Source organism: Onychomys torridus, chromosome 6 (assembly GCF_903995425.1).
Source record: "Onychomys torridus chromosome 6, mOncTor1.1, whole genome shotgun sequence".
Classification (NCBI taxonomy): domain Eukaryota; kingdom Metazoa; phylum Chordata; class Mammalia; order Rodentia; family Cricetidae; genus Onychomys; species Onychomys torridus.
In genome coordinates this window covers 72,571,339-72,597,334 of record NC_050448.1, presented here as the reverse complement: position 1 = coordinate 72,597,334, position 25,996 = coordinate 72,571,339, and the positions used below count along the sequence as shown (strand labels likewise).

Below are 25,996 nucleotides of genomic sequence, written 5' to 3'. Positions count from 1 at the left end.
GTAGGAGTAGTTGCAACATTTGAAGCATAGAAGATACACTTGCTTCTCTCTTGACAAGTGAAAAGGGGCTTGAGATGTGGTCTCGATGATGTTCACAATGGCCTTTCCACTTTGATTGAGTCTGTTTCCATCATCTTTTGTGCCTTTCAGCTCATTCCCTTGGCCTGAACAGGACAAGCCCTGATGTTATCATTAGGGGGTTTGGGGTGAAACATTTGGTTAGAAACACTTTTCAGGAAAAGACTTGTACAAGCCATTCTCAGCACCTCTCTTTCAGGATTTCATACAGCATCTGTTGGACCAGTATTCCCACATGCAAGTGTGGGCTGTTTTTCACGGATAAATTATCCCAAGAAACAAATTTATTTTGAATCTCCCATTGCATCTTCTGGGCACAGCAGGTAGTTCACCTTGTATTTCTCTTAGTTTCTCAGAATTCATATCTCTGGACTTTAGGCAGGCACAAAGGAAGCATTTATGCATGGATATAAATAGGGTATCCATGAACAGAAAAAAGGTCTGGAGGAGTTGAAGAGATGGCTTAGTGGTTAAGAGTACTTGCTGTTCTTGCAAAGAACCCAAGTTCAGATTCCATTACCTGTATTGGATGGCTCACAAGCACTTGTAATTCTAGATCCAGGGGATCTGATGCCCTCTTCTGGCCTCCATGGGCAGTTACACTCATGTGCACAAACCCACACACAGATACACAGGTATACACATAATTGAAAGTGGAATGTTTATATTAGATAATTTTTAAAGGTCCAGAGTTGTACCAATTCAGTTTTCAAGTTCATGCTCCAGTGTGATGTTGTAAAGCATCTCATTTTCCAGGCCTCTTCCTCACTTGTAGAACCAGAGTAAGGTTGTCTAGTTTACAGTATATGATTGGAGAATGCCTGGAAAGTATGAGACATTCATTCCATAAACTGGAAGGCAGCATTGGTGATAGGTGTGATGGTTCACCATAGTAATTATCATGGTCATTGAGCAGCACTGCAGTGTAAGAAAATGTATTGCTTTTGGAAAGCTATGCACAAGCAGTTAAAAAAAAAACAAAAAAACTCTTACCTGTAGATGTCTACATTGTCAAGGTGAAATCCTGTCATTTATAAATCATCAGGGCCAGAACCTCACATATGTTAAAAAACAAACCCAGGCCACAGATTATTTTTTCCTTCTAGGCATTTTGTATTTGAGAGATTGGGATGTAGATATAAATAAAAATATGAAAAATTGACCTTTAGAAAATTCCTTTCACTTGAACCAAACAGAATCTAGCAAATCATATCAAAGGAGAATCTGTTCTAAATTTTTAAATTTTATTTTATGTTTATAAATATTTTGTCTGCATGAATGGTACCCATGGGGGTCAGGTGGGGGCTTCAGAACCCCTGGAAATGGAGTCATAGATAGTTGTGAGCCACTATGTAAGTTTTGGGAAATGAACCTGGTTCCTCTGGAAGAGCAACAACTGCTCTTAACTACAGAACTCTCTCTGTTGCCCCTCAAAGGAGGCTTAAGCCTTAAGAACATGGAAAGTAGGCTGGAGAGATGGCTCAAAGATTAAGAGTATTGACTGCTCTTCCAGAGGATCTCAGTTCAATTCCCAGCAGCCACGTGGTGGTTCACAGCCATCTATAATGAGATCTGGTGCCCTCTTCTGGCCTGCAGGCATACATGCAGATACAACACTGTACACATAATAAAATAAAATGAATTGGGTGCGAGGGGAATGTGGAAAGTAGGACAGAATATATGTTTGGTTTGATATCGAAATGCTGTGGAGACCTTAGTAAGCAGCAAATGTCAGCAAATTTCTTGTCACACCACAAACCTCTGCCTAAAAACCTACACTGAGCCTACATTTTTTAATGTAGGTCATTTAGATTATTAATTAGGAAGAACAGTGAAAGTTAAAACATATTTTCCAAGCCGGGCAGTGGTGGTGCACACCTTTAATCCCATTACTTGGGAGGGAGAGACAGGAGGATCTCTGGGAGTCTGAGGCCACCCTGGTCTACAGAGTGTGTTCCAGGATAGCCAGAACTACAAAGAGAAACTCTGTCTCATAGTAAACCAACCTACCCACTCACCCACCCCCCAAAAAAAACAACCAACAGTAGGAGAAATTTTCCCATCCCAGCAGCCACTTCCAAACTACCACACTGAGGCTTATATTAATTGTAAATGCTTGGCCTGTAGCTCAGGCTTATTACTGGCTAACTCTCACATTTAAATTAACCCATTTTTCTCATCTATACTTTGCCATGTGGCTCATGGCTTGTTACCTCATTTTCTTTTCTTTTCTTTTCGTTCTTTCTTTCATTCATTCATTCATTCATTCATTCTTTCTTTCTTTCTTTCTTTGGTTTGGTTTGGTTTGGTTTGGTTTGGTTTGGTTTGGTTTGGTTTGTTTTTTTCAAGACAGGGTTTCTCTGTGTAGTTTTGGTGCCTGTCCTGGATCTCACTCTGTAGCTCAGGCTGGCCTCAAACTCACAGAGATCCAACTGGCTCTGCCTCCCAAGTGCTGGGATTAAAGGTGTGATTAACCACAGCTGTGCTTGGTTACCTGATTTTCTATACATCCTGCTGCCTTGGTGACTGGCTGGCATCTCCCCCAACTCCACCCTTCTTCATCCTTGCATTCTATCTATCTCAGGCTGTCTCACCCATACCTCATGCCTGGCTACCAGCCTGTCAGTTTTTTATTAACCAATGAGAGTAACACAGTCTACAGAAGGATTATTCCACAATACTTAACCACCACCACCAACAACAAAAAACCCTACATTTTTCTTTTTTTTTTTTCTTTTAAAGAATCTTTTGGTTAAATAGGAGAGAACACTTGCTGTGGTGGTTTGAATAAGAATGATCCCCAGAGGCTCAAAGATTTGTTTGCTTGGTCACCAGGTAATGGTGCTATTAGGAGAGGTGTGACTTTGTTGAAGTAGGTGTGGAGAAAGTGTGTCATTGAGAGTGGGCTTTGAGGTTTTTGGATGCTCTAGCCAGGCTCAGGGTCTCTCTCTTTCTGATGCCCATGGATCTGGATGTACAACTCTCAGCTATCTTTGCAGCCCCATGTGTGCCTGCATGCCACCATACTTCCCACCAAGACAATAACGGGCCAAACCTCGCAACTGTAAGCCAGCCCTAGCTAAATGTTTCCCTTTGTAAGAGTTGCCATGGTTGTGATGTTTCTTCACAGTAATAGAACAGTGACTAAGTCACTTGTGTATGTATTTTTTTAATTCCCTCACCCCCAACCTCCAACCTTTCTCTAAGCCATGTTTCCTAGTTTATGTTTATAGGCATTTTTGCAGTAGTACAAATGTTATGCTCATCCTTTCTTACTGGCAGTATTACTAAATGATTTTTCAAAGTTTACATTGGATATTTGCCACTATATTAAAAAATCCTGGGATAAATCAACTTCAAAGCAAGAAAGGTTTAATATGACTGACTTATGGTTTCAGGAACGCTTTATACCTTTAACTGTGTTCTTTCTCCAGACAACTATAAAAGTTTCAGATCTTTCTGAGTTGTATTTTGGTCCCCAGGTCATGTTGTAAACCTTGGTAAAAGCAGCCAGCAAAACCCAGGCCACAGCATTGCCTTGAAATTTACCCACCAAGTAAATGAAACCTTTAAACTCAGCCTCCCACAGAGTCTCAGGGCACTGATGAAATGCAGACTTGTTACTTGACAGAGCATGGTGTGGATGGTCTCGAATCCCAATAGTTTTTCCCTCCTCCTGGAACCTCACCAGCACTACCCTACTGACTGCACTCCGATCATGATTCTGACCTGAGCTCTCGGGAGAACCGCTCCGAGACTTCTGAGTCACATCATCAGACGTTGCCACATCACTGACCCCACTTAGTCACTTTGCATTGTGGTAACAGCACATCTGAGCTAAACAACCTTTTTTTAAGGGAAGGGATATTTTGGCTCCAACATCTCCAATTTCAATCTGTGGTTCTTTGGGGCTTTAGGCCTTCGGTGACAGCAATAGTATATGGTGGAGAAAAGTTGCTCACTGTATGGTGTCCAGGAAGCAAACAGAGAGAGAGCAAAGTGAGGACTTACTGTCCTCATCAAGAGCACACGTGATAACTGCTCCCGTCCACCAGGCCCCACCTCCCAGAGATTCCACCACCTCCCAATAGTGCCACATGCTGGTGACCAAGACTAATTTAGCACATAGACCTTTCTCGGCCTTTGAGAGCCAAACCCTAACAATGCTTGAAGTGGTCAGGTAAAGGTGTCCTGTGTGAGGAGAGACATGAAGTGCTTTTCTGTCTTTGGTTTCTGTTAATGTTCCCATCTGAGAGAGTTTGGGAAAAGGAAAGGGAACGTGGATGGGGAACGAACCCTAGAGAACCATTCATAACTAGACTGGGGAGAAAACACCGTTCAGTTTCCTGTTTTAGACCTTTCTCATGTTGCTTTGCGTACTTACAGCTGTTCTTTCCGATGTCACCTTGTGTCCTTACAGCTGTCCTTTATGACCTAAATCAATGTTCTCTGTTTTCTATCAAGTTCCTAGATCTCTATCTCTGTGAAGACTATATGATTGCCTCATCTATGTTCTGAAATTCCTTTAAATACATTATTCTCACAATTACCTCTTTGAACCATGTGCCTTCCTCTCAAAATCTACTATGAGATGGCAAGAGCCATGATTTCCTTTTCATTTCCAGTGCCTTGCATGAAAAGAGCTTCTCTCCATAGATGTTTATAAATCTGGAGACTTTACAAACAGGGCCGGGAAGAGGGCTGGGGAGGTGGTCCCATTGGTAGAGTGTTTGCTGTGCAACCATGAGGATCTTAGGTCAATCTCCAACACTCATGTAAAAGCCGGTGTGGAGGCATGCCATGTACCTGTAATTCCAGCTGGACCGGCAGAGACAGGAGGATTCCTCAGACTTCCTAGCCAGGCAGTAGAGCTAAACAAACCAGCAAGCTCCAGTTTCAATGAGAGACCCTGCTCTCTAGCCGCCCCTCCCCCGCAAAAGATGGAAAGAAATAGAAGAAACATCTGATGTTGAACTCTGCCCTCCATTTGCACGCACACACATGTACATGAGCCATTCATTTCTGCATATACACCCCAGTGCACACACAGATCCCTGTAAGAAATAGCAATCGCAATCAAGTTCCAGGTTTCTACTGTACATGCTGCTAAGCACACTACTCTTCTGCTTCTGAAATCTGTTTATAGGAACAAACTGAAAAAAAAAAAAAAATAGAAAACCTAGCCTTGGCCTTCAGTTTGGAGATGCTAAGCAAGGTGGTGGTAAATGATGGGCTGGGGCCCAGGACAGAACTCAGAACTCTCTCCAAGCCTGTGGTCTGGGGAAGGAGCTTGAGCATAGCCACATTTGGGAGAGTTTCCTCCTCATATGTAAAGAAAACATGACCCTAGGTTAATTATTCTAGCAGATAAGACTGAAGAAAAGAAAATGGTGGTGCCTGGACAGCCATCACCACCTCAAAGTGATTTGGACACAGTCTTGGTTCTAAGACACAATTATCTCATGTATTGAGGGACTAATTATTGAAGACAATGGTAACTGATTCCTGACTCCTCTCCCTCTAAAAATTCAGTTGATGGGATTAGGAGACAATGGTACCAAGAGCGCAGTTTGCAAAATAGGGTCTATCTGCCCTGTAGGAAATACCACCCAGCAGGTTCCACCCTGCTGTTGCTCTTTGCTATGGAGGAAGGAGCCTAGGCCTTCCTTGCTCCCTGGCATCATGAGAAGCTAGGCTAGTGGGCCAAGGCAGTGCTGGATCTTTAAAGGAGCTGTGTTCAAGCAAAGCATACTTGAATGTCCTGGATATTCCTTAGAGTAAATGAAACTACCATTCTCAGAAATGACTGCAAAGAGCCATCAGTCAGTCTAACAGCGTTAGAGTGACAGGGGGTGGCAGATGGTTTCCAGAGAGCAGCAATTACGTTCTGATAATTCCCAACCGAATCACCTTGGAAAACTACAGGGAAAGCCAGTAATACATGATATGAAGTATCAATGTGTTGCTTGAATTTAATATCATACCCGTTACTTATCAGCTGACCAAGAAAATACAGGTGAGATGGCATGCAATCAAGCAAGTGGGCAGCTTGTGAGCAGGCTATGCTTGGAGAATCTTGCTTCTCTCAGTTAAACAGAACAGTGTCTTGGCAAGGTCACTAGCACACACGCTTTCTGTGGAATCATTTTGTTACTGCCAGAATAATAATGTCAGGGAGAAAGAGAAAGGTGATGGCTAGTCCTCATTTCTACAGGAAATTTCTTTCTGAAAATTTGAAATTTCTTTTTAACAGATAAAGCATCTTGGGGGAATGATTATATACAGGTATCTGTGTGAGAGAACTATCAGTGAGTGGCCTGGGGAACAGCATGCTAACTCAACTGGAGTCACTTGTGGACTTGCTTTGTTTTGTTTTTAAATCTAAATACAGTTCAATTAGAGAAACTAGGACAAGGAATACACATAGTTTTTTCGGTCTTGGCTGAAACTGAAGAATATACCTGTGTATCTTATCATTTTGTGTGTGTGTGTGTGTGTGTGTGTGTGTGTGTGTGTGTGTGTGTGTACAAGCTTGGCGTCTGGGTCTACTCTCCCTCAATCCTCTTTGCACTCAAGTTTACCAGACGTCACAAATGGCAATCCTCTGGACATGTACTCTGTTTCTGCCCTGTGGGTTCCTTCCTTCCCTTGGGAAGCATCACGTTCCTTCCCAACCTTTTCCAGCAGTGGCGAGTGCCTACCGTCTGGCATTAAGAGAGAGAACTTGAGCTGTTAATAGAGCTAAAGTGATTTTTAAAAACTCTCCTGAGAGATTACAAGTATGCCTTTTAACTCAGTCCTGTCTAAACTGACCTTTCTATCCTTTTGGTTATCGATCCACATGGGCAGGCAGCAAGCTGAGCAGCACGTGTGGGTGGGGGAAGGGGAGGGCTGATACACCGCTTTGTTCCAACCTGCCTCTGCTCTGTAAACTGGACTCTGCTGAGCAAGAAGGATTGAGCAAGATCATGTCTGGAAAGAACCTTAGATCCCTGAAGAACGTGCAGATGAGTTTTGTTGTTAAATTTTGTCTTAGTCAGTGTTCTATCACTGTGGACAAAATGCTAGACCAACAACTTGAAAATGGAAAGATTTATTTGGGTTAAATTGATCTGAGGTTTTGTCCATGGTCACTGGCTCCACCGTGGACCTCTTCCGGTGAAGCAGAACATCACAGAATGAGGGTGTCAGAGAGGAAAACTGCCTCCCTCTTGGTGGCCAGGAATCAGGAAAGAGTGAAGGAGGGATAGGGAACAAGATATATGCTGAGTGACCTACTTCTTTAACCAAAGTCACACCTCCTAAGGTCTCTATCACCTTCTGGTACCACACCATCCACTGGAACCTTTGGCGGGGGATGGGGGGGCATTCCAGATTTAAATTTCTGACTGTAAAATCTGTAATTAATATAAGGAAACGGAATCTCATATTCTGCTTGTGTGAATATTTGAGGCTATAAAAGCTTGGAGAGGTCAACGTGATACACAAGCAAGCTAGCAGCTTCCCACCCAAAAGAATGGACAGTGTGTTGGAGCTGAGCGATTTCTCATGTGTCTTAAAGCAGAAGGGACACTCTGTCTGCACTTTGTCTGTACCAGGGCACCAGCCTCAGGAACATGTGAGGGACCAGGTAGGGAGGAGCAGGACTGTGGTAAGCTGGAAAAGACTTGTCTGTTCTAGTTAAAGGGGGGCATTTATCCCTGTGTGAAGAGACAGACCCTCTTACTTTTCAAGGGGATGTAGAAGCAGGTCACCCGGGTGCGGGTGGAATGAAACAATGTTGGATGGGTAGATTTAGCCTGAGGGATGCCTGTGCTTCTGAGGGCAGATGGGCAGCCACCTTTGTGGGCTGAGTATGCATGCTCAGAGAGCAGCACAGATAACTGTAAATTTTCCCTTACACGTATTTCAAGCCACTATTCTGCTGAGTAGTTTTGACATCTACTCCCTCACTTCGACAGGAGGGAATCAGATGTAAATGGTACCTGCATTCCTCTCTTCCATGATGTGGCTCACTCACAGGGAGACTTTTCAATAAGGATGAAGGAGAGGCAGAGGGCCAGGGAGACGGAAGCTGATGGTCTACTTTTGGTTAATAACAAATTGCCCATTGTGTGCATTCCAAATGTGTCATGTCCAATACTTTCATGTCCATCTGGTTAACAGAGTGAAGATTTATATGACTCCATCCCTGAGGCAAACATCAATTTCCAAGTAAATGCCAGATTTCCCCTCTCCCTCCCTGTAACTGTTGTCTGGCTTTTGAAAGGAGAAGCCCTGTAAAGCACTGTCTGCAGAGTTCTTTTTGGTCACCACTGTCCGGGGAGACCCAAAAGCCTAAAGGATAAATAAGTTCAACAACAAAGCATCTCTCTGCAGAATAATTACAGCCATCTCTGTCCCCGCCTTACTGGTGTGCCCACCCAGTCTGTCAAAACAGTAGCCAGCAGCCATTTAAAACCATTAGCCACTCCGGTCATCTTTCTGATTCATAAAACTGCAGGAGCTAAAGGCCTGTGAGTGTCCTGAAAGGCTTTTTCCAGTCTGTGCCTCCCCCTGTCAGTCCCCCCCACGCAGCCCCCTCCCCTCCCTCAGCTCAGCACACTGGCCTTGCTGTTCCGCATTCTAGTTGCTCCCTTGTGGGGCCTTTGCATTTGATGCTACCAGCTTAGAGGAGTCTTTTCTCACATACCCCCATAGCCACCCGTCTTCCGTGGAGCAGTCTTGTCCACTAAAAACTGCAGTCCCCTGCCTCTGCTTACCTCTGTCCCTTCTCTACATTCACTTTCTCTGTCCCCTTACTGTCAAGTTCCAAAGCAAACTCCACTCCCTCAAATTCCAGGATCCTTTCGGTTCCCCTCTACCAAAGGAGCCATGTTCTTCCCACTGTCAAGAAGGACAAATGGCTATCTGGGGTGCCTATTAACAAACCAAAGCTCAGGTTGGTCCCCAGACTCTCTCAGCATCCTAAGTACCTGTGACTCTTCTCAGCTCTTCTCACCCTCTACCCTAAACTTCTTCAGCTCATCAGCTCATCAGCTCCCCAGTTTCTTATTCCCTAATAACCCTACAATTTTAGCTATGTGCTCTCTCGGCGCTCTCTCTCTCTCTCTCTCTCTCTCTCTCTCTCTCTCTCTCTCTCTCTCCCCTCTTTTGGTCCCCTCTCTCTTTGTCTTCCTCTCTCACTCTTCTCCTTCTCCCCAGTCTGCTGGCCATGTTTGAGCCTATCATTTTTTCCTCTCTCTCTGTTCTGGATGCTTCCTCTGGCTGTATTCTCCCTCGTATCAACAATAAAAACCCTCCCCTCAGCCAAACATCAGAATGATCATGCCCTCAGTTTACACACTGGTCCTTTCATAAAACTTGTGCCCACATACTATAGATTTGAGTTGTTTTCTCTCACTGTAAATCCCATGACTACAGAGAGACTACAGAGATATTTTTGCCTGTTTTGCTCACTGCTACATTAGGGAAGCTTCAAACAGTACCTAGGCTCTTCTCCTGCTAGATGAGAGCTCTGTTCCCAGGCTACATCCCTGGCCCTTTGGATCATCATCATCATCATCATCATCATCATCATCACCACTGGTTTTATTATTATTATTATTATCATCATCATCATCATCATCATCATCATCATCATTACTGGTACAACTTTTTGTTTAAAACATTGCTGCTAGGGCTGTGCATTTGGTCCATTGGCCTAGTATACGTGAGGCCCACCCAGGTTCCTTTTGGAGGGACGGGGGTACTGAAATACAAAAATGTGCACTCCCTCAGCAGGCAGAAGGCCCTAGGCTCAATCTCTAGTGGTGCCTAAAGTACCCTAAATCAAAAAATCAAACAAAACACAGCACCTAATGACATGTAAGTGTTTGGCAAGCACTTATTGACTGACCTCTGTGATCTTTGCCCTCTCTGTGTAAAGGATGGTAGTGCTTGTTGGGGCTTTGCAGATAAAGCCCTGGCTCCTGGATCACACCATTACTAACATTTCCACGAATGGATTTAACTTTTCAAAAAATTTTGTGTGATTTTCTTGTCTTTATTTGAGGTAGGAACCTACATAGGCCAGGTTTGCCTTGAACTTACTACGCAGTTGCAGATAGCCTTGTACGTCTGATCCTCCTGCTGCTCCCTTCTAAGTGTGTGATTACAGGCAGGAGCCACCACGATTTGCTCAGGGGTGCTGGGAGCAAATCCAGGCTTTCATAGATGCTAGCCGAGCACTTTACCAACTCAGCTGTATTCCCAGCCCCCGTGGTGTCGATTCTGCTCTCTTTAAAGTTTTTCACTTCCTTCTCTACTGTCTTCCCCACCCCCCATATCTTCTTACTTGAGATATAGAAGCTCCCCACCCCCTGTACGCCCTTGGTTAGTTTTCATCATCAACTTGACACATCTAAGAGTCACCTCAGAAGAGCAAGTCCCGGATCAGATGGGCCTGTGGCTGTGACTGTTGGGAATTGTCCTGATGGTTGATTGATATGGAAGGGTTCAGCCCACTGTGGGTGGTTCCACCCTAGGCAGGTGGTTTTGAGTTATAAAACAAGGCTGGCTGAACACAAGCCAGAGCAAAAGGAGCCAGCCAGCCAGCAAACAGCCTTCCTCGATGATTTCTTCTCCAGGTTCCTGGCTTGAGTTCCTTCCTGAATTCCCTTGGGGATGAACTGTTACTTGGGAGTGTAAGCTGAAATAAACCCTTTCCTCCCCAAATTATTTTGGTCATGTTATCTATCATAGCATCAGAGGACCAGATTAGAACACCATTCTCTCTTTTTCTCACTCCACATAGCCTCACTCAGCACCCAGACACTCCATTTAAAGTCTAAGTATTCTATCCTTTGTTATTATTTATTCTCTAAGAAGGTTCAGCTTGGTCTAGTTGCAGATTGGCTCCATGTATTCCTCTAACACGTCAGGGACCTTCTTGACTTTGGACCCTTGCTGTTGCTCCCTGATAGAATATTCTCTGTTCCCACTCTTCATCTGGTTAATATCCTCCTTAAGCAGCTCAAAAGGTCCCTTTCACTGTGCCTTTATACTGGTTACGTTCTCTATGCTTTTGCCAGCCTTGACCACAAGAGCAATTAATACATGTCAGAGTTTAGTGGGTACCAGGGAAGAAATGGGTGAGATCACACAGATGTACCTCAGGAATAGGAGCCCTGTGATGTGTAACTCATGAATTAATGTGTGTTTTTTTTCCCCACAGACGTTATTTTGGAGAAGATGATGGGGAGATGGTACCCAGAACAAGTAGTGCAGCAGGTAAGCATGCCATGGGTCATGCCCTTTCATGTCGCTGTTTCCTGCTATTCCTCCAAATCTAGTCCCTTGAGTCAGGGCCCCTCTGGCTCCTAATGGGAGTCTCCTCAAAGCTTTATGAATTTCCAAATTTGCACACACCAGCATAGTATATAATTCCCTAGTGGAATTCCCCAGTGGGGAATTTTATACTGTATGTGATGGTATGTGCTAGGAGACAGCACAGTACAGTCAGTCATAACACAAGTATTTCTGTGAATTCTTCACACTTTTATTAAGGCTAAGATTGCAAGATTAAAGCCACTAGAAAATGAGTAAGATCAATTCTGCCATCAAAATGAAATCTCTACCCGAATGCCCCATTAAAATGAGTATAGTAATGACATCACTCTCAGAGGTAAGATTAAATGATCCAACTCCTTGTCTAGAAATGAGCACTTCCTATATCTTGTTTACTGTTCCTATTGGTGCCGTCATAATTAGAGCACACACACTCACTCCTGCACACGTGCCAGCCAGGATGTCTCAGTTATACAATCAAAGTACAGATCTCTCTCTTCTCTCTCCCTCTCTCCTTCAAGACAGGGTTTCTTTATGTAACCCTTGTTGTCTTGGAACTATCTCTGTAGGCCAAGCTGGCCTTGAACTCAGAGATCTGCCTGCCTCTGTCTTGCTAGTGTTGGGATTAAAGTTGTGTGCCACCATACCGGCTCTTTTTTAATCTTTAAAAAACATATCTGAAGTGATGTGTTTTATGCTAATATTTTTTGCATACTTTGTCTTTGCTTCATCTTCTCCCGTGTCCTCCTGCCCTGCCCTGGCCTGTCCCCTCATCTCCTAGAGGCCCCAGTTCCACTTCACGCCACACACATACTGCTAAGACCCGCCTAGCCTCCTCCCCACTCGAAGGTCCTCCTCTCCTCTCACAGTCTCTTTCCTAGTTTTAGAACCTGAAATCACACTCATAAATACATATGAAAAGTAAAACACAGGGTCTGCAAATAAGAGAAAGCATACTATACTTATGTTTGGAGTCTGGCTGAGACAGATTTCTTTTGGGAAACATCTTTCTCAAAGACTTGCCCCTAACCTGAGGATTTCATTCATTTGCTAAGTGTTTTGCCTTTTTTTTTTTCATTAATGGTTCATGCGCTCCATGTAGAAATCAGGTCATCATTGGAATACATTAAGGATGTCAGCATCCCCTAAGCTTGGTACCCAAGTGGCTGAGGAGGATGCTCAGTCAGTAGAGTGCTTGCTGGTGTGCACTTGGAATCCCAGTGCAGGAGAGGCAGAGACAGGAAGATCCTGGCCTGCTTGGGAGTTCCAGATCATTGAGAGACCATGTCTCAAAATACAAGATGGGTGATGCCTGAGAAACACCACCCAAGGTTGACCTCTGGCTTCTGCACACATGTGCACGCACAAGAATTTTACTTGAATATGTGTGCAAGGGCACACACACGTATACATTGATATTCAACTGTGTATATGTTGAGTTCAGATGTTCCCAGGGTACCATATTTAACATTTTTGGGTGTCTAGGCCCTGCATTTTGAGCCAAAGATCTAAGAACCGGGACAAATATTGAAAAGGAATGTTCAAAATGCCTACTACTGACAGGCATTTGATGGACTGCTCCCATTAGTTATTTTCTGTCTTCAGTGTGAGATTTCATTATCCCTATGTGCACAGAGGCAGTAAGACTTAGAAAAATGAAGATATCTGCTTAAAATTGCACAATCTGCAAGCAGCCTGGATCTGAGGCCAGCCGCAGAGGCTCAGCGCACCTGGTCAACCCTACCCCATCACCCTCACTGCAGTGTGGCTTTCTTCTGTTGTATCATTTGTGCCCCGACTCGGTAGCCTATGTGACATCATCTAAAAGGGAAAGCGACTGTTCTCCCTGCAATTCTGAATTCAAAAATCACATTTACTTAGAAACATTTTTTAGGAACATACTTTAGAAACACCAACAAAACAGGGTCAACATCACCATTATCACTTTATGACATTGTTATTTGTGATCTCGGAGTGCTGGTAAATAAATGAACAGAACAACTGTTTAGTGGATGCCTCGTCAAAGACAGTTGACACCAGAAAACAAAAAACAAAACAAAACAAAACAACAACAACAAAACTCTATATACAACTCATTTCCCCACCAATAAAACTAGCTGAATTTCCTTTGCTTTAAGCCCCTATACAACATCAAGCATCAAGGACCATCAAGCACAGGGCAATCTGAAGACATAGGCAATAGTGTGTTAATTTTACAAAACTAAAGATCCTGCCTACAGTGTTCAGCTTGAAAACAAATTACGTTTCCGGTTGTCATTCTCTAAAATGAGTGATGTAATGGAAAGTTAAACACATTGGGGAAGGAACAATAAAACCCAATGTCAGCGCTGAGGCCACTCCGGTGAGCATGGCCCATTTCTCAGGTGAGCATGGCCCACTCAGGTGAGCACGGCCCATCTCCTCATCACCTCTCTTGTCAACATCTTTCTGATACTCTTTTCCTTTTCTTGTCCTCCCCCCAGTCACCCCAGCCCCTTCCCTCTTGCAGGAGACTCTTCTTTGTCTCAGAATATGGCGATATTCTTTCTACATTTTCCTTTATCTTAGAAGGGCTCCCTTCCATCAGAGCCGCTTCCTGGTGGTGATCTGCAGCCGTTCCTCCTTATTCTCCCAGTTTCCTTGCAGAGACGGGTCAGGAAACTGGGAGATTGGGGTGAGGAGTTTTCAGGACAAAGCAGACCAAAGAAAAAGACAGAAGATCACCATGATCTCTCTCTCTCTCTCTCTCTCTCTCTCTCTCTCTCTCTCTCTCTCCCTCTTTGCCAGAATAGTAGAAGTTCCCACTTCTTATTCACAATTTGCTGATTCACCTTTACTTTTTCTTCAAAGTTCCTTTTCCATTGAACACAGATGAAATTAAATCTCTTCTGAGGACATGAAAACATCTAGGTAGGTGAAGGGGACATGTCAGGACTTGGCTCTCTGTCCTTATGTTCTGCATTTGTCAGCTTTCTGTCACTGGACACGGCATCTAAGAAGGTCAACTGGAAACCAGGATTCCCTTTGGCTCCCGGTTTCAGGGCTCCCAGCCTGTTGTTGGTTGGCTCTGTTTCCCACTTGGTCTGTGGTAAGGCAGTACTTCACAGCAGGAGCCCGTGGCAGAGGAAACATACTCACCTCATGGCAACTGAGCAGCCAAGAGAGAGGAAAAGGGCCAGGGTCCCAATAACCTCTTCAAGGGCTGGTCCCCAGTGACCTATCTTCCTCCGATCGGCTCCAGCTTCCAGCTCCCACTAGTGCTATAGGCTGGCCAGCGAGCCTTTAGCATATAAGACTTTGGGGGATATTGAAGATCCAAACATGACACAGTTCTTCTGGCAAGTTTACAAATGGGGCAGGGGGAGACAGAGAGAGGGAGGGAGAGAGGGAGAAATAGCATAGGGTGACAGTTTGCCTCTTACTCCTTAAGACCACTTTATCCCTGCGTCTGGCTCACTTCTCAGTGAAGCCAGGGCTGTCCAGGCCTGCTTGCTTCTGCTTGCTCTCACACTGTCACTGGAATTCCGTGTGTTGAAGTCGTTCTTCTTCTTAATGCAGAGAGAATAGTGTGGAAATAAAGGCTCTCTGTTTCCTTCTGTCGGCCAAGAAAAAAATGGGTTCTCTACATTATTTTTAACCTCAGGTCATAATCCATGCTGTGCCCCCGTCTCTGGTCCTCGTGTGCCGTGTTTGATTGGGGCACCGATTCCTTATCCGTTCACATGTCACTGCTCTGGAGGCCTGACTCTGTGACGAGATGAATGGTGAGGTGCTAAGAAGCCAAGAGTAGAAAGGTGGTGTTGGAGGCCTCACCGCCTGACACACGTAGTGTCATCTTTATGCGTTTTGTTGGCCAGCACAAGTCACTTGGCCAACTTGGGTGGGGGAGAATGGCCCTCGCGTCACAAAGAGGCATGGACACAAGCCATGTCTCAGTATTCACCAGAGACCATAAGTAATAAACTCCACAAAGGTTATTGTGTGTGTGTGTGAATCCTTTCTATGTGACCTACAACTGGTTCGTATTTCACAGAAACGAAATTCTGCCGGAATGTGCCAGTTAGAACAACCATGCTGCCTTTCTTATATATACCCGTTGTCTTACTGTTCTGTTCCATTGACAGCTTTTCTCAGTGACACTAAAGATCGGGGCCCTCCGGTTCAGTCACAGGCCTGGAGAAGTGGTGAGAAGATCCCCTTCGGGCAGACACACTCCTTGAGAGCATTTGAGAAGCCCCCTCTGGTGCAGACCCAGGCTCTTCGAGACTTTGAGAAGGTGAGATACTTGCGTGGATAACTATATCCCAATTAGAAACACAACTATGGAATCAGGATTTTATAAAAATACTACCTATAGACCAGATTGTGGGTTTGTTTGTCATGATGACGACCATTTCAAGAATGTATGTGCCCTAAGCACATGCTGTTAGCTATTCGTTAGAGCCCCGTGGTTGATGGGAGACCAGTTACTTGTACTGATGGATTCTGTTTTACTGGTCATCTTCCTCCTTTACTTCTCAGATAAACTCAGGAAGCTAAAATGACACACAGAGAAGCTGGACTTGCAACATGTGAGCCCAGGGCTCCCAGTTGACATTATTTTCTCTATTACCAGCTTGGATAATACCAAAAATCTAAATACTGTCTGTTCTATGAGGAAACACAACCAAAGCCATTTGCTTTCCAACAAGAATCAGGCAAAGTTGCTTCAGACACCTAGCATAGTCTTAGATCTGGCCAAGAGCAATACCTGATGCCACAGTGCAGATCCTCAGCTCCCTGTAAGCCAGCTTAATCCTAGGACACCTGTACGAAAGAACCTACAAACCATCCAAGAGGAGGCACTCAGAATGTTTGACACCCATGTTCTAAATAAAGAAACAGGTCTTTGGTGCCCCCTGGGGGATACCCAAGGAGCAGGCCTCACTTGAGTACTTGAGCATCGGTCTTCAAACGAATGGGTTTTCCTTTTAGTTTGCAAGGGATAGCTTTGGATACAACACAGTGAAATTACATTTTCAAAAGTTGTGTTGCAGTGGGTTTACTCTGTCCTTCCTCGACTCGTGATTACAGATGTTCCCTAGGACTGCATTGGCATCCTTCCAGATACTTCTGTGGGCAATAATGGTGATGGGAGCAGGGTGGTAACACCTCACACCTTCCTTCCCCAACCTTTCAGATCATCCGCTGCTCAAAGGGTGAGCGCTTCTGCAGAGCATCTCAGAGGTGTGTGGGCGCCTTGGAAAGGCAGAGTGTGTTAGGCGCACTCCTTTGGTTGAGAGGTAATGGGAGCCCAGAAATGAAGGCTGTCAGAGCCACTGACAGGATGAACGGCTGTTCGTGGTGGGGCTGAGCGAGGGACTAGTGGGTCAGTTGCATTCCAGATGTGACTCCGGAGTCCTTTGCTTTTCTAATTCAGGTCTTACATGATGCAGTAGTCCTTACTTCTCAGTGCTGAGAATCACTGTCAGATATGAGGCCAACCAGAGGCATTTTAAACCCTCGTCCTCTGTGGTGTTAAGAGAGAAATAGAAAACTAAATTGCTCGTTCACCAAGTGCTCATATGTGTGTTTGTCCTTAAACACTCACATCCATTTTGAACATCCGAGGCACCTCCGTGGGAGGACTGGAAAATGCGGAGGAGTTGTTGGTTAGGAAAACATTGCTGAGAGGTAAGGACACATCCCAGTACCTTCCTTACCTTGAAAATGGAAGAAATATCAGAACATCTCTGTAAGGTTTTTTGTTTTGTTCTGTTCTGCTTTTCGAGACAGGGTTTTTCTGTGTAGTTTTGGTGCCTGTCCTGGATCTCACTCTGTAGATCCGGCTGGCCTCGAACTCACAGAGATCCGTCTGGCTCTGCCTCCGGAGTGCTGGGATTAAAGGCATGCACCACCACCACCCAGCTCTATAAGTTTTAAAGCATGCGTTCCGTAGCCTTGGGATAGTGGATGGGTAGGTGCCAACTGGGAGAGCAGACAGGGCTTTGTGCCTCTTGGCCTTGACAGGAATGTCAAAGGAACACAGGCTTGGGCTGAGCAGCCAGGATCCATCCCGATTTGAACAAAAAGACTTTGATACCACCTCTGCCCTTCATTCCAGTGTGAGAAAGTCCAGACATTGCATCACTAACAACATAACTACTAACTAACCATATCTTCTATGGTGATAAGGGCACGTGCTTTGAGACCCAGAGCTCCTGCATCTAATCTTATTAAAGGACTGAGGAAGGACCTCCTCTTAGATGGCACCTGTTACAGGTACTGTACGCTGGCTGAGGCACCCAAAGCTGAGCTCACCTTTTCTAGTCAGAGGTGTAAAATTCCATAAGAAGGGGGAACTTGAGGACAGGCAGAAGTATATTTATAGACTGAGTCCACAGGGGGCTGGGCCAGGGGGAGGTAAGGAAGGAGAGCCTGGGTAAGGAAGGGAGAAACATTCAAGGGACTGGTTCAGTAAAAAGCAGTTGACAGTAATGTGAGGCCTTGGAAAACGTTTGCTGATGTAGGAATTCTAGGGAGTAACCTGGAGAGTTACTCTGATTTCAGAGTGTTACTATGGAAAATTACATCTTAGGGTCACTACTGCTGTGATGAAACAGCATGACAAGGCAAGCTGGGGAGGAAAGGGTTTATTCCACTTCCACATCACTGTTCATCATCGAAGGAAGTCAGGACAGGAACTCAAACAGGGCAGGGCCCTGGAGGTCGGAGCTGATGCAGAGGCCATAGGGGGGAGTGCTGCCTACTGGCTTGTTCCTCAGAGCTTGTTTGATCTGCTTTCTTATGGAACCCAGGGTTTCCCACCCATAATGGGTCAGGCCCTCCTGCGTTAATCTCTAATTAAGAAAATGCACTACGGGCTTGCCTACAGCCCCACGTTCTGGACTCATTTTCTCAAATGAGGTTCCCTCCTCTCACGTGACTATAGCTTGTACCAAGTTGACGTAAAACTAGCCAGCACAATCTATGACAGCCATAGTTTTTTTTTTTAGTTTTGTTTGTTTGTTTTGTTTTGTTTTGTTTTGTTTTGTTTTGTTTTGGTTTGGTTTGGTTTTTTGAGACTGGGTTTCTCTGTGTAGCTTTGCACCTTTTTCCTGGAACTCACTTGGTAGCCCAGGCTGGCCTCGAACTCACAGAGATCTGCCTGACTCTGCCTCCCAAGTGCTGGGATTAAAGGCGTGCGCCACCACCGCCCGACCATAGTTTTTTTTTTTTTTTTTTTTTTTTTTGAATGAATGAATTTATTATGTACATAGCAAGCCAAAGTAAAAGAAAAACAGCAAGTGAGATAGATAGATAGATAGATAGATAGATAGATAGATAGATAGATAGATAGATAGATAGATAGATAGATAGATAGATAGACAGCAAAACATGATCAAATTGGGTATTCCAAACGTCCAGCAGCAGTCCACTGGGGAAGCCCCTCTAAGGGGGTCCTAGAGTCCCATACTGATCCCCGGCAGAGCCCAGTGGAGGAGCCTTCCTAACAAAAGAACAAATAGAAACAGATAGAGATACCATCATCAACTTGAGTGCTCAAGCATTCAGCAGAAACTGACTGGGGAGACTGAGGCAATCAGCTGGGGTTTCTGATTGAGCTTTCTCTCCACAGATGGCCTTCCCACATATGAATCTCTATGGAGACATTTTTAGCTTCCCTTTCCTACTGTAGGGAGTTTTATAACACGGGATAAACAACTGTCACCTCTGTTGGAGATGGTTTGCCTTCTAGCTCCTCTCAAGGACGTAGTGTTTTCACTCTTGGTCTGTTTTGCTGTTCTCTTCCCTCCCCGTCACAGAGTTAGGGAGGCCCAGCTAATCCTAGGCAAGGCCTTAGAAGATGCTTCGCATGAATGTGCTTGGGTCTGAAGTGGGCGAGGGAGGAACCCCATCTCCAGAGCCAACTTCTCAGTGAGCTCAAACTGCACATGACAATGCAGCCATATAATTGTGCCTGACACAAAGTGAGCTCCAGCAGACCCAAAATGTGAACACTGGTGGGTTGTGGAGCCAGAATGGAACTGGTTGGGGAAAAATGATAGTTGATGTTAATGTAGGAAACTGTGACAAAGTGGGTGAAAAGACAAGCCGGTGGGGCTTTCTCTGCTGTTTGTTCATTCTCTACGCTTAGTCAACAGCAGGGCGTGGCTTAGACCGGGGGAGGGGGGGGAGCAGACCTACTGACTGCCTGGAGGGCTCAGAGAGGAACTGCTCAGCTCCCCTTCTGTGGAGGTTCAATCTCTACTATGTGGTTTGTCAGGACCTGACTGCCTGGAGGGCTCAGAGAGGAACTGCTCAGCTCCCCTTCTGTGTAGGTTCAATCTCTACTATGTGGTTTGTCAGGCTGGCTCCCTCCAATGATAAAGGAGAGCACTGCCTAGCAGATGTGCTCCCTTTGTGTTTTTGAATGAGTAGCTTCATCATTAAACCTTGTTAGCTTTTTGCTCTGTGATAAATGGGGTTCCCCAACCCTGAGGCCTCCATAATGGAGGAGTCTCTATCCTTTGTAGATGTGTACACTTGAGCAGTGAAGTAAGCTTTCCTATAAATTGTCTGACTATGCCCTTGTAAAACATTTAAACAAGTATTGTTCTCTCCATTTTCAAGTTAGAGAGGCAGGGATCACAAAAATTATGGTCTGTTCATAGCCCTACAGCTATGTGCCATGATAGTCAATTGGGATACATTAGGTCAGAAACAGTTTTTATATGCAAATGACCAGGGTTGTAAATTGAAAGAGAATTCCTTCCTGTTGAGAAATCCTTTCTTGGTGCTCATGGCTCCCATCCTAGCCCCGGTGTCTCTGGGGTGCAGAAGGCTCGAGAAGAACAGAGGTAACACTAGCTAGTGTTTAGGAATCACTTCCCGTGTGTCTGTACTGAGATAATGCTGCATCGCCTCATTCAATGCTGCTGGAACCCTGTTAAAGGAGTGCTATCCCACTTTACAAATGAGGACCTGAGCTGGGGCAGTAATGGCACAGACCATTAATCCCAGCACTCGGGAGGCAGACACAGGCGGATCTCTGTGAATTCAAGGCCAACCTGGCCTACAGAGTGAGTTCCAGGATAGCAAGGGCTACACAGAGAAAACCCTTTCTCTCTCCAAGAAAAAAAAAAAAAAAAAAAAAAAAAAAAAAAAAAAACAAAAAACCAAAAAAAACAAAAACACATAAACAAACAAACGAATGGGGAACTAAATAACAGGGTAGATGTGAGTCTAATACCTTATAATGAGAGCCTGAAAACATTTGTCCTTTTAAAACAATGTTTTTCATTTAATTTAATGTGTTTGGGTATTTTGTATGTTTGTCTTTGTACCACGTGTGTGCCTGTTGCCTGCAGAGGATAGAAGAAGTTGTCAGGTCTCTTGGAATTGACCTTACAGATAGTTTTGAGCTTCCATGTGGATGCTGGGAATTGAACCTAGGTCCTTAGGAAGAGCAACAAGTGGTCTAAACCTCTGAGCCATCTCTCCAACCCCCCACTTTTTTATTATTTATTTTAAATTATGTGTACGTGTGCGTGTGTGCACCCAACAGACCAAAGGCTTTAAATCTCCCTGGAGCTGGAGTTACAGGTATTTATGAGCCATGAAGTGTGGGAGCTGGGAATGGAACTCCAATCCTCTGGAAAAGCAGTCTGTACTCAACTACTAAGCCATCCTTCCAGGCTCTCACTAATCCTTTTATGCGACCTAAAACAGGAAGTATTTTCTAGATTGGGGAGCTCTGTTAGTAAAAGTCAGGTGCTAATGAAGGGTCCCACTCGGAATGAAATCCCAAGTTCCTCTATTAAAGCTGACACAGGTTAGAATCCTATCAGACTTTTCCAGCAACGTGGGAAATTCCTTTCATATCGTAACATCATCTCTTGCATTCATTCCAAACCATTCAAGATGCATAGCTGTCTCATTCACCCGTGTCTTAGTTTCTGTTGGTTTCTCTGCCTGGAAGACCTTCTCTCCTCCTCCACCTAGTAAAGCCCATTTAGCCTTCAAGTTTTGGCTAAGACATCATGTTTTTCTTTTTCTTAGTTTGGATACTTTCTCTAACCCTAAAGCATATTCCGTTTCTGCTTGTGCTCTGACAGTCTACAGAATCTAGCATAATGTAGTATGCAACAAGTGCTTAATAAATGCTCAGCAACAAATTTGTTGAATGCTTTTGCAGGTCAATTGTCCGTCTGTGGCTCTTCTGCCACGGCTCGGGGTCCATCATGAGGGGCTGGCTGACTTTGAAGGTGGGAATGGGTGCATTAACTGAGGGAGCGTGGTGCAAAACTGTGGTCCATAGATAATGAAATCAGAGAGACAGAAGAAGGGAAAGAAATGGAGACTTTTAAAAATACTTTTTGATGGGACTGATTAAGAGAATTGTGTCCTTAGCAAGTACTAATCTGTAATGTGTTGTTTCAACTAGTTTCAGGAGGTAGACATTACACCCATTATACTAGTGAAGAGGCCAAAGTTGAAATAACTTGCCCCAAATTATACAGTTCTCAAGTAACAGCACTGCAATGATGCCACTGGCTCCAAGTTTCTTGGGAAATGAGAGGACCATTCAGAGAGGTCCATCGGTGAGTGTGTACAGTGTAGCTTTACACGGACTCGGGATGGCCCAAACTGTAAATAAGAGAGCTGAAGAAGGGTAGGTGTCTTTGGCTATAAAATCAAGAGGAGGCCTCCGCTGCCTTCCCCTGGTTACCATTCCCAGCAATGCTGGCTTTCACATGAACACGCCCGCAAAACCAGCAACAGCATTCCCTAGCTCTAGACTGAAGCCAGCTTTCCCTGGCAGGCTGTGGCTCTAACCACAAGGACCCAGTCTCTTGAGGGCCCACCCATCCTGGCAAACCTTTCCCCTTGGGTCACAAAATCTATAGGGGCGGGGAAAGAAAAAGAAAAACTAAGTTAAAATGGGGAATGGGGATGGTTTTTACCGTTTCTACCTTTAAGGAGCTGAGTTATTACAGTTGGGTTTCTTTTGCTAATTTAGGTGAATCTGGGCCTATTAGGATCTGTGGTTTCTGTACATCTTGTTTTCCTATAATCACAGCCTTGGAAAATCAATGCTACTAGAAAACTGCATTTTTTTTTTTTTTTTTTTTTTTGAAAAGGGCTTTCCACTTTCGTTACCATAGCATCCCAAGTATACTGGTTTTGTTTCCACAAATGTCTTCAGACATTCAGAACATTATTAGATAGAAAGGGGAAAATCTAAACTTTCAATACTCATAAATGTAATTTTTTTCTTTTAAAATGTGATGCAATCATTCCACAGCCCTTTAGCAAAATTTCACTCCTAATCTAGGTATAAAATTACTCAATTTTTTTTTCTTAAGAACTACAAAGCAAACACAATGGTCTTGAGTGCAGATTGAAACACACTGTAATCATTGCTATAATGAAAGTCAAGAGTCTTAACAAAACACATAGCTCAGGCTCGTAGATGCAGAGGGGCACGGCGTAGCGAAGATTCCTGGAGAAAACTGCACTTGATTAGGAGTCTGAAAGAGTGTCTAAAAAGTGAACAAAATAAAAATTTGGCTTTCTCTTGGAGGAAGAAGCAATTCACAAATGTAGAATACCCCAGTGTAAGAGGTTTCCTATTCCACGGCAAAATGTCAAAGAAATACTTGATTTATTTTTGGTTTGTTTGAGACAAGATTTCTCTGTGTAGCATCAGCTGTCCTAGAACTCGCTCTGTAGCTCAGGCTGGCCTCAAACTCACAAAGATCTGCCGGTCTCTGCCTCCCAAGGGCTAGGATTAAAGGCGAGCACCACCATTGCCCAGCTGTGACACTACCACCTGGCATCAAAGAAATACTTACAAGGAGGATACTGAAACAAAATAAGAGATTTGAACTGAAATAATGTATTTTGATTAGTTGCAGTTACAGAATTTCCTCATTTGATCTGTCCTTTTAGAAAGTGTCTATGCGGTTTCCTAGATTTATTTAGGTTTAGTGACACTTTGGTTGATTGATTGTTCTGACCTTAATAATGGCCTTTAGAAGGCTGCTCAAGTTCCTGCCATATTTGAAAATCAGGTGACATTTGCCTAGGAAGCCTAACTGGCCTTGTGCCTGGATTCTTTGGGGCTGCTCTCAGAGGAAGGCAGATTAGGGACTGATATGGAATGTAAGCGGACCGGTGAGGAATTTTCCAGAAGAGAAAGCATGAGTGAGGCTGCAGACGAGGGGAAGAACTCTAGTTAGTCAACACCCTTGGAGCACAAAGACAAGGAGTGTGGAGAAAAGTTGAGACTGAAGAAGAGAACAGAAATTTTGATGTGGCCTCCAAGTTATCCAAACGCTTTAGATTTTACCCAGTCTCAACTGGGAAGTGCTGGAAGTGGTTTACCAGGGAGTCTTTGAAATCAGGTTCACCTTTTAGAAGGTTCTTTAGCTTCTTCATGGAGTCTGAGTGGAAGGCTTACAACCTAGAGGCAGAGAGACACGGAAGAGACTCAGTGACCCAGACAAAGTCCAGGTGATATCAGTAGAGGGATGAGAAACCAATGAAAGAGTGAGATTTCAGAGACAGAATTGACAAGATTCATAATGAAACCTAACACTTTGTGTGCTAAATTTTAAAAAGTACCAAAGTTGAAAGTTACTGATTGACTGTAGAACAAGCGGAGGATAAGAATGGCTTGTCACGGTTATTTTTCTCATGACTGTGGCGAATACCTGACAGGAAACAGCGTAAGGAAGGCAGAGCTAGTTCTGGTTCAGTTTCAGGGGATGTGGTCCATCATGGTGGGAAGGTAAGATGTGGAAGGCTCTCCCATCCATGGCAGGTGGAGCATGTGGCTGGCTGCTTGCTCACTTCTCAGTGGATTGGAAAATAGAGTGCTCAGGCCAGAAATAGAACCTGCCTGTAGCTCTCAGGCTCCTCCCTTCTTGTCCTACATCTTCCTGTTGGTCCCAAAGTCTGAAAATTTCCACAACCTCCCAAGACAATGCCACCCAGCTGGAGACCAGGTGTTTGAGCACAGGAGCCGCCTGTGGGGACCGTTTCACACTCAAACCTTAACAGGGACCCATCACCAGCTCATCCCCCATTCTCATCCCAGACTATATTGTCCTGCTGCACTTGTAGAGTATTTTGAACTTTCTCTCTAATGTATGAATGAATCACTTGTTCCAAATCCACCTTTTCTGTTAAAAGCTGAGCTATGTAATAGCACAAAATATGTTGTTTTTTCATTACTAGACAGGGAGATTAGCAGAGTGCGTGCCTGGTACACACTAGGCATGCCCTGCTAGGTTATGCCAGCTGCTGAGAAGAGAGCAACTGGGAATCTTGATGTGGGGTGGGGTGTGTATGTGAGTCTTTGTGTGTGTGTGTGTGTGTGTGTGTGTGTGTGTGTGTGTGTGTGCAGGGACACATGCACATCCACACAGAGGCACAGGAGGATGTTGGGTACCTATCTCTGCCTTACTTTTGAGACAGGGTCTCTTACTGAAGACCTGAAGCTTGCTAGCTTAGCTAGGCTGGCTGGCCAAGGAGCCCCCAGGATCTGTCTTCATCCTCTAACATTGGGCTTAACACGCATATGTAGGCATTTGCCTGGTCTTTATGTGCATGCTGGGGATCTGAACTCAGGTCCTCTTGCTTTCAGAGCAAGTGCTCTTACCCACTGAGACACCTTCCAGGCCCCAAGGTTACTGACCATCTTGATGCAAGACCGCTGCTTGGTAGCTTCCCTAGTATGTCAGCAGCTCAGCAAACGATCCTGCTGAGCGGAGCCCACTGTGGACACTCCTCAAGTCCTGGTGGTGCTGACTGGGTTGAACTGGTAGAGGATCAAGTTTGGAGTCAAAAACTCCTTGGGTACTGGCAGATCACTGCAGCCCACCTGTCACTTTGGACATGGGGCTCACTTAACTGTCTCTGGCAGTGTTATTTCTGGATAGACTATCTATTTCTGGTGGTTAGGGAAGTTGTTGGCTTTGTTTTTGTTTTTATTATAGTCCCCAGTGCTCTAGTGTGAGGGAATGATGACACCTTGTTATTCCAGGACTGTGAATGGCATGGGTGTGTGACTATGGTGGGGGATGGCATAAGGGACATTGTCTGAATCCTCATCCTCTTTGCAAGTAAGGGAGCTGTCCAAGATGGTTTATTCATCAGTATTCCTGTCATCAGGCTGGCTATTTCCAGAAAAGGCTGCCCAGTGTGAGCATCAGTGTGTTTCTGAGTTGTAGGGTGGACAATGGAATGATTTTAATAGTTTGTTATTTAAATGATTCTGGAGCATCAGAAATGATGTTGAGGTTTCAATCTCTTATCTGTTTCTTTCTTTCTTTTTTTATTAATTTTTTTTTCATTGCTTTTACATACCAACCACAGTTTCCCCTCCCTCCTCTCCTCTCATTCCCTCCCCCCACCTCCCTTCTATCCCCGCCCCCAACCACTCCTCCTCCATCTCATTCAGAAAGGGGCAGGCCTCCCACGGGAGGCAACAAAGCATGGCACATCAAGTTGAGGCAGGACCAAAGCCCTCTCCCTGCATCAAGGTTGGGTGAGGCAACCCAGCAGGGGTGTTGGGTTCCCAAAAGCCAGCTCAAGCTCCAGA

At 44.6% G+C, this 25,996-nt stretch overlaps 1 protein-coding gene across 6 annotated transcripts in view; it reads left to right on the top strand.

Annotated features, from left to right (window-relative positions):
• LOC118586386 (myomegalin-like) overlaps positions 1-25,996 on the top strand; it is a 197,489-nt gene that overhangs the window by 34,897 nt on the left and 136,596 nt on the right. For all 6 annotated transcript variants that reach the window (XM_036191569.1, XM_036191574.1, XM_036191565.1 and 3 more), the window contains exons 2-3: positions 11,294-11,349; positions 15,531-15,682. In XM_036191569.1, the coding sequence (XP_036047462.1) occupies positions 11,294-11,349; positions 15,531-15,682 (208 nt within the window). The remainder of the gene's footprint in view (positions 1-11,293; positions 11,350-15,530; positions 15,683-25,996) is intronic.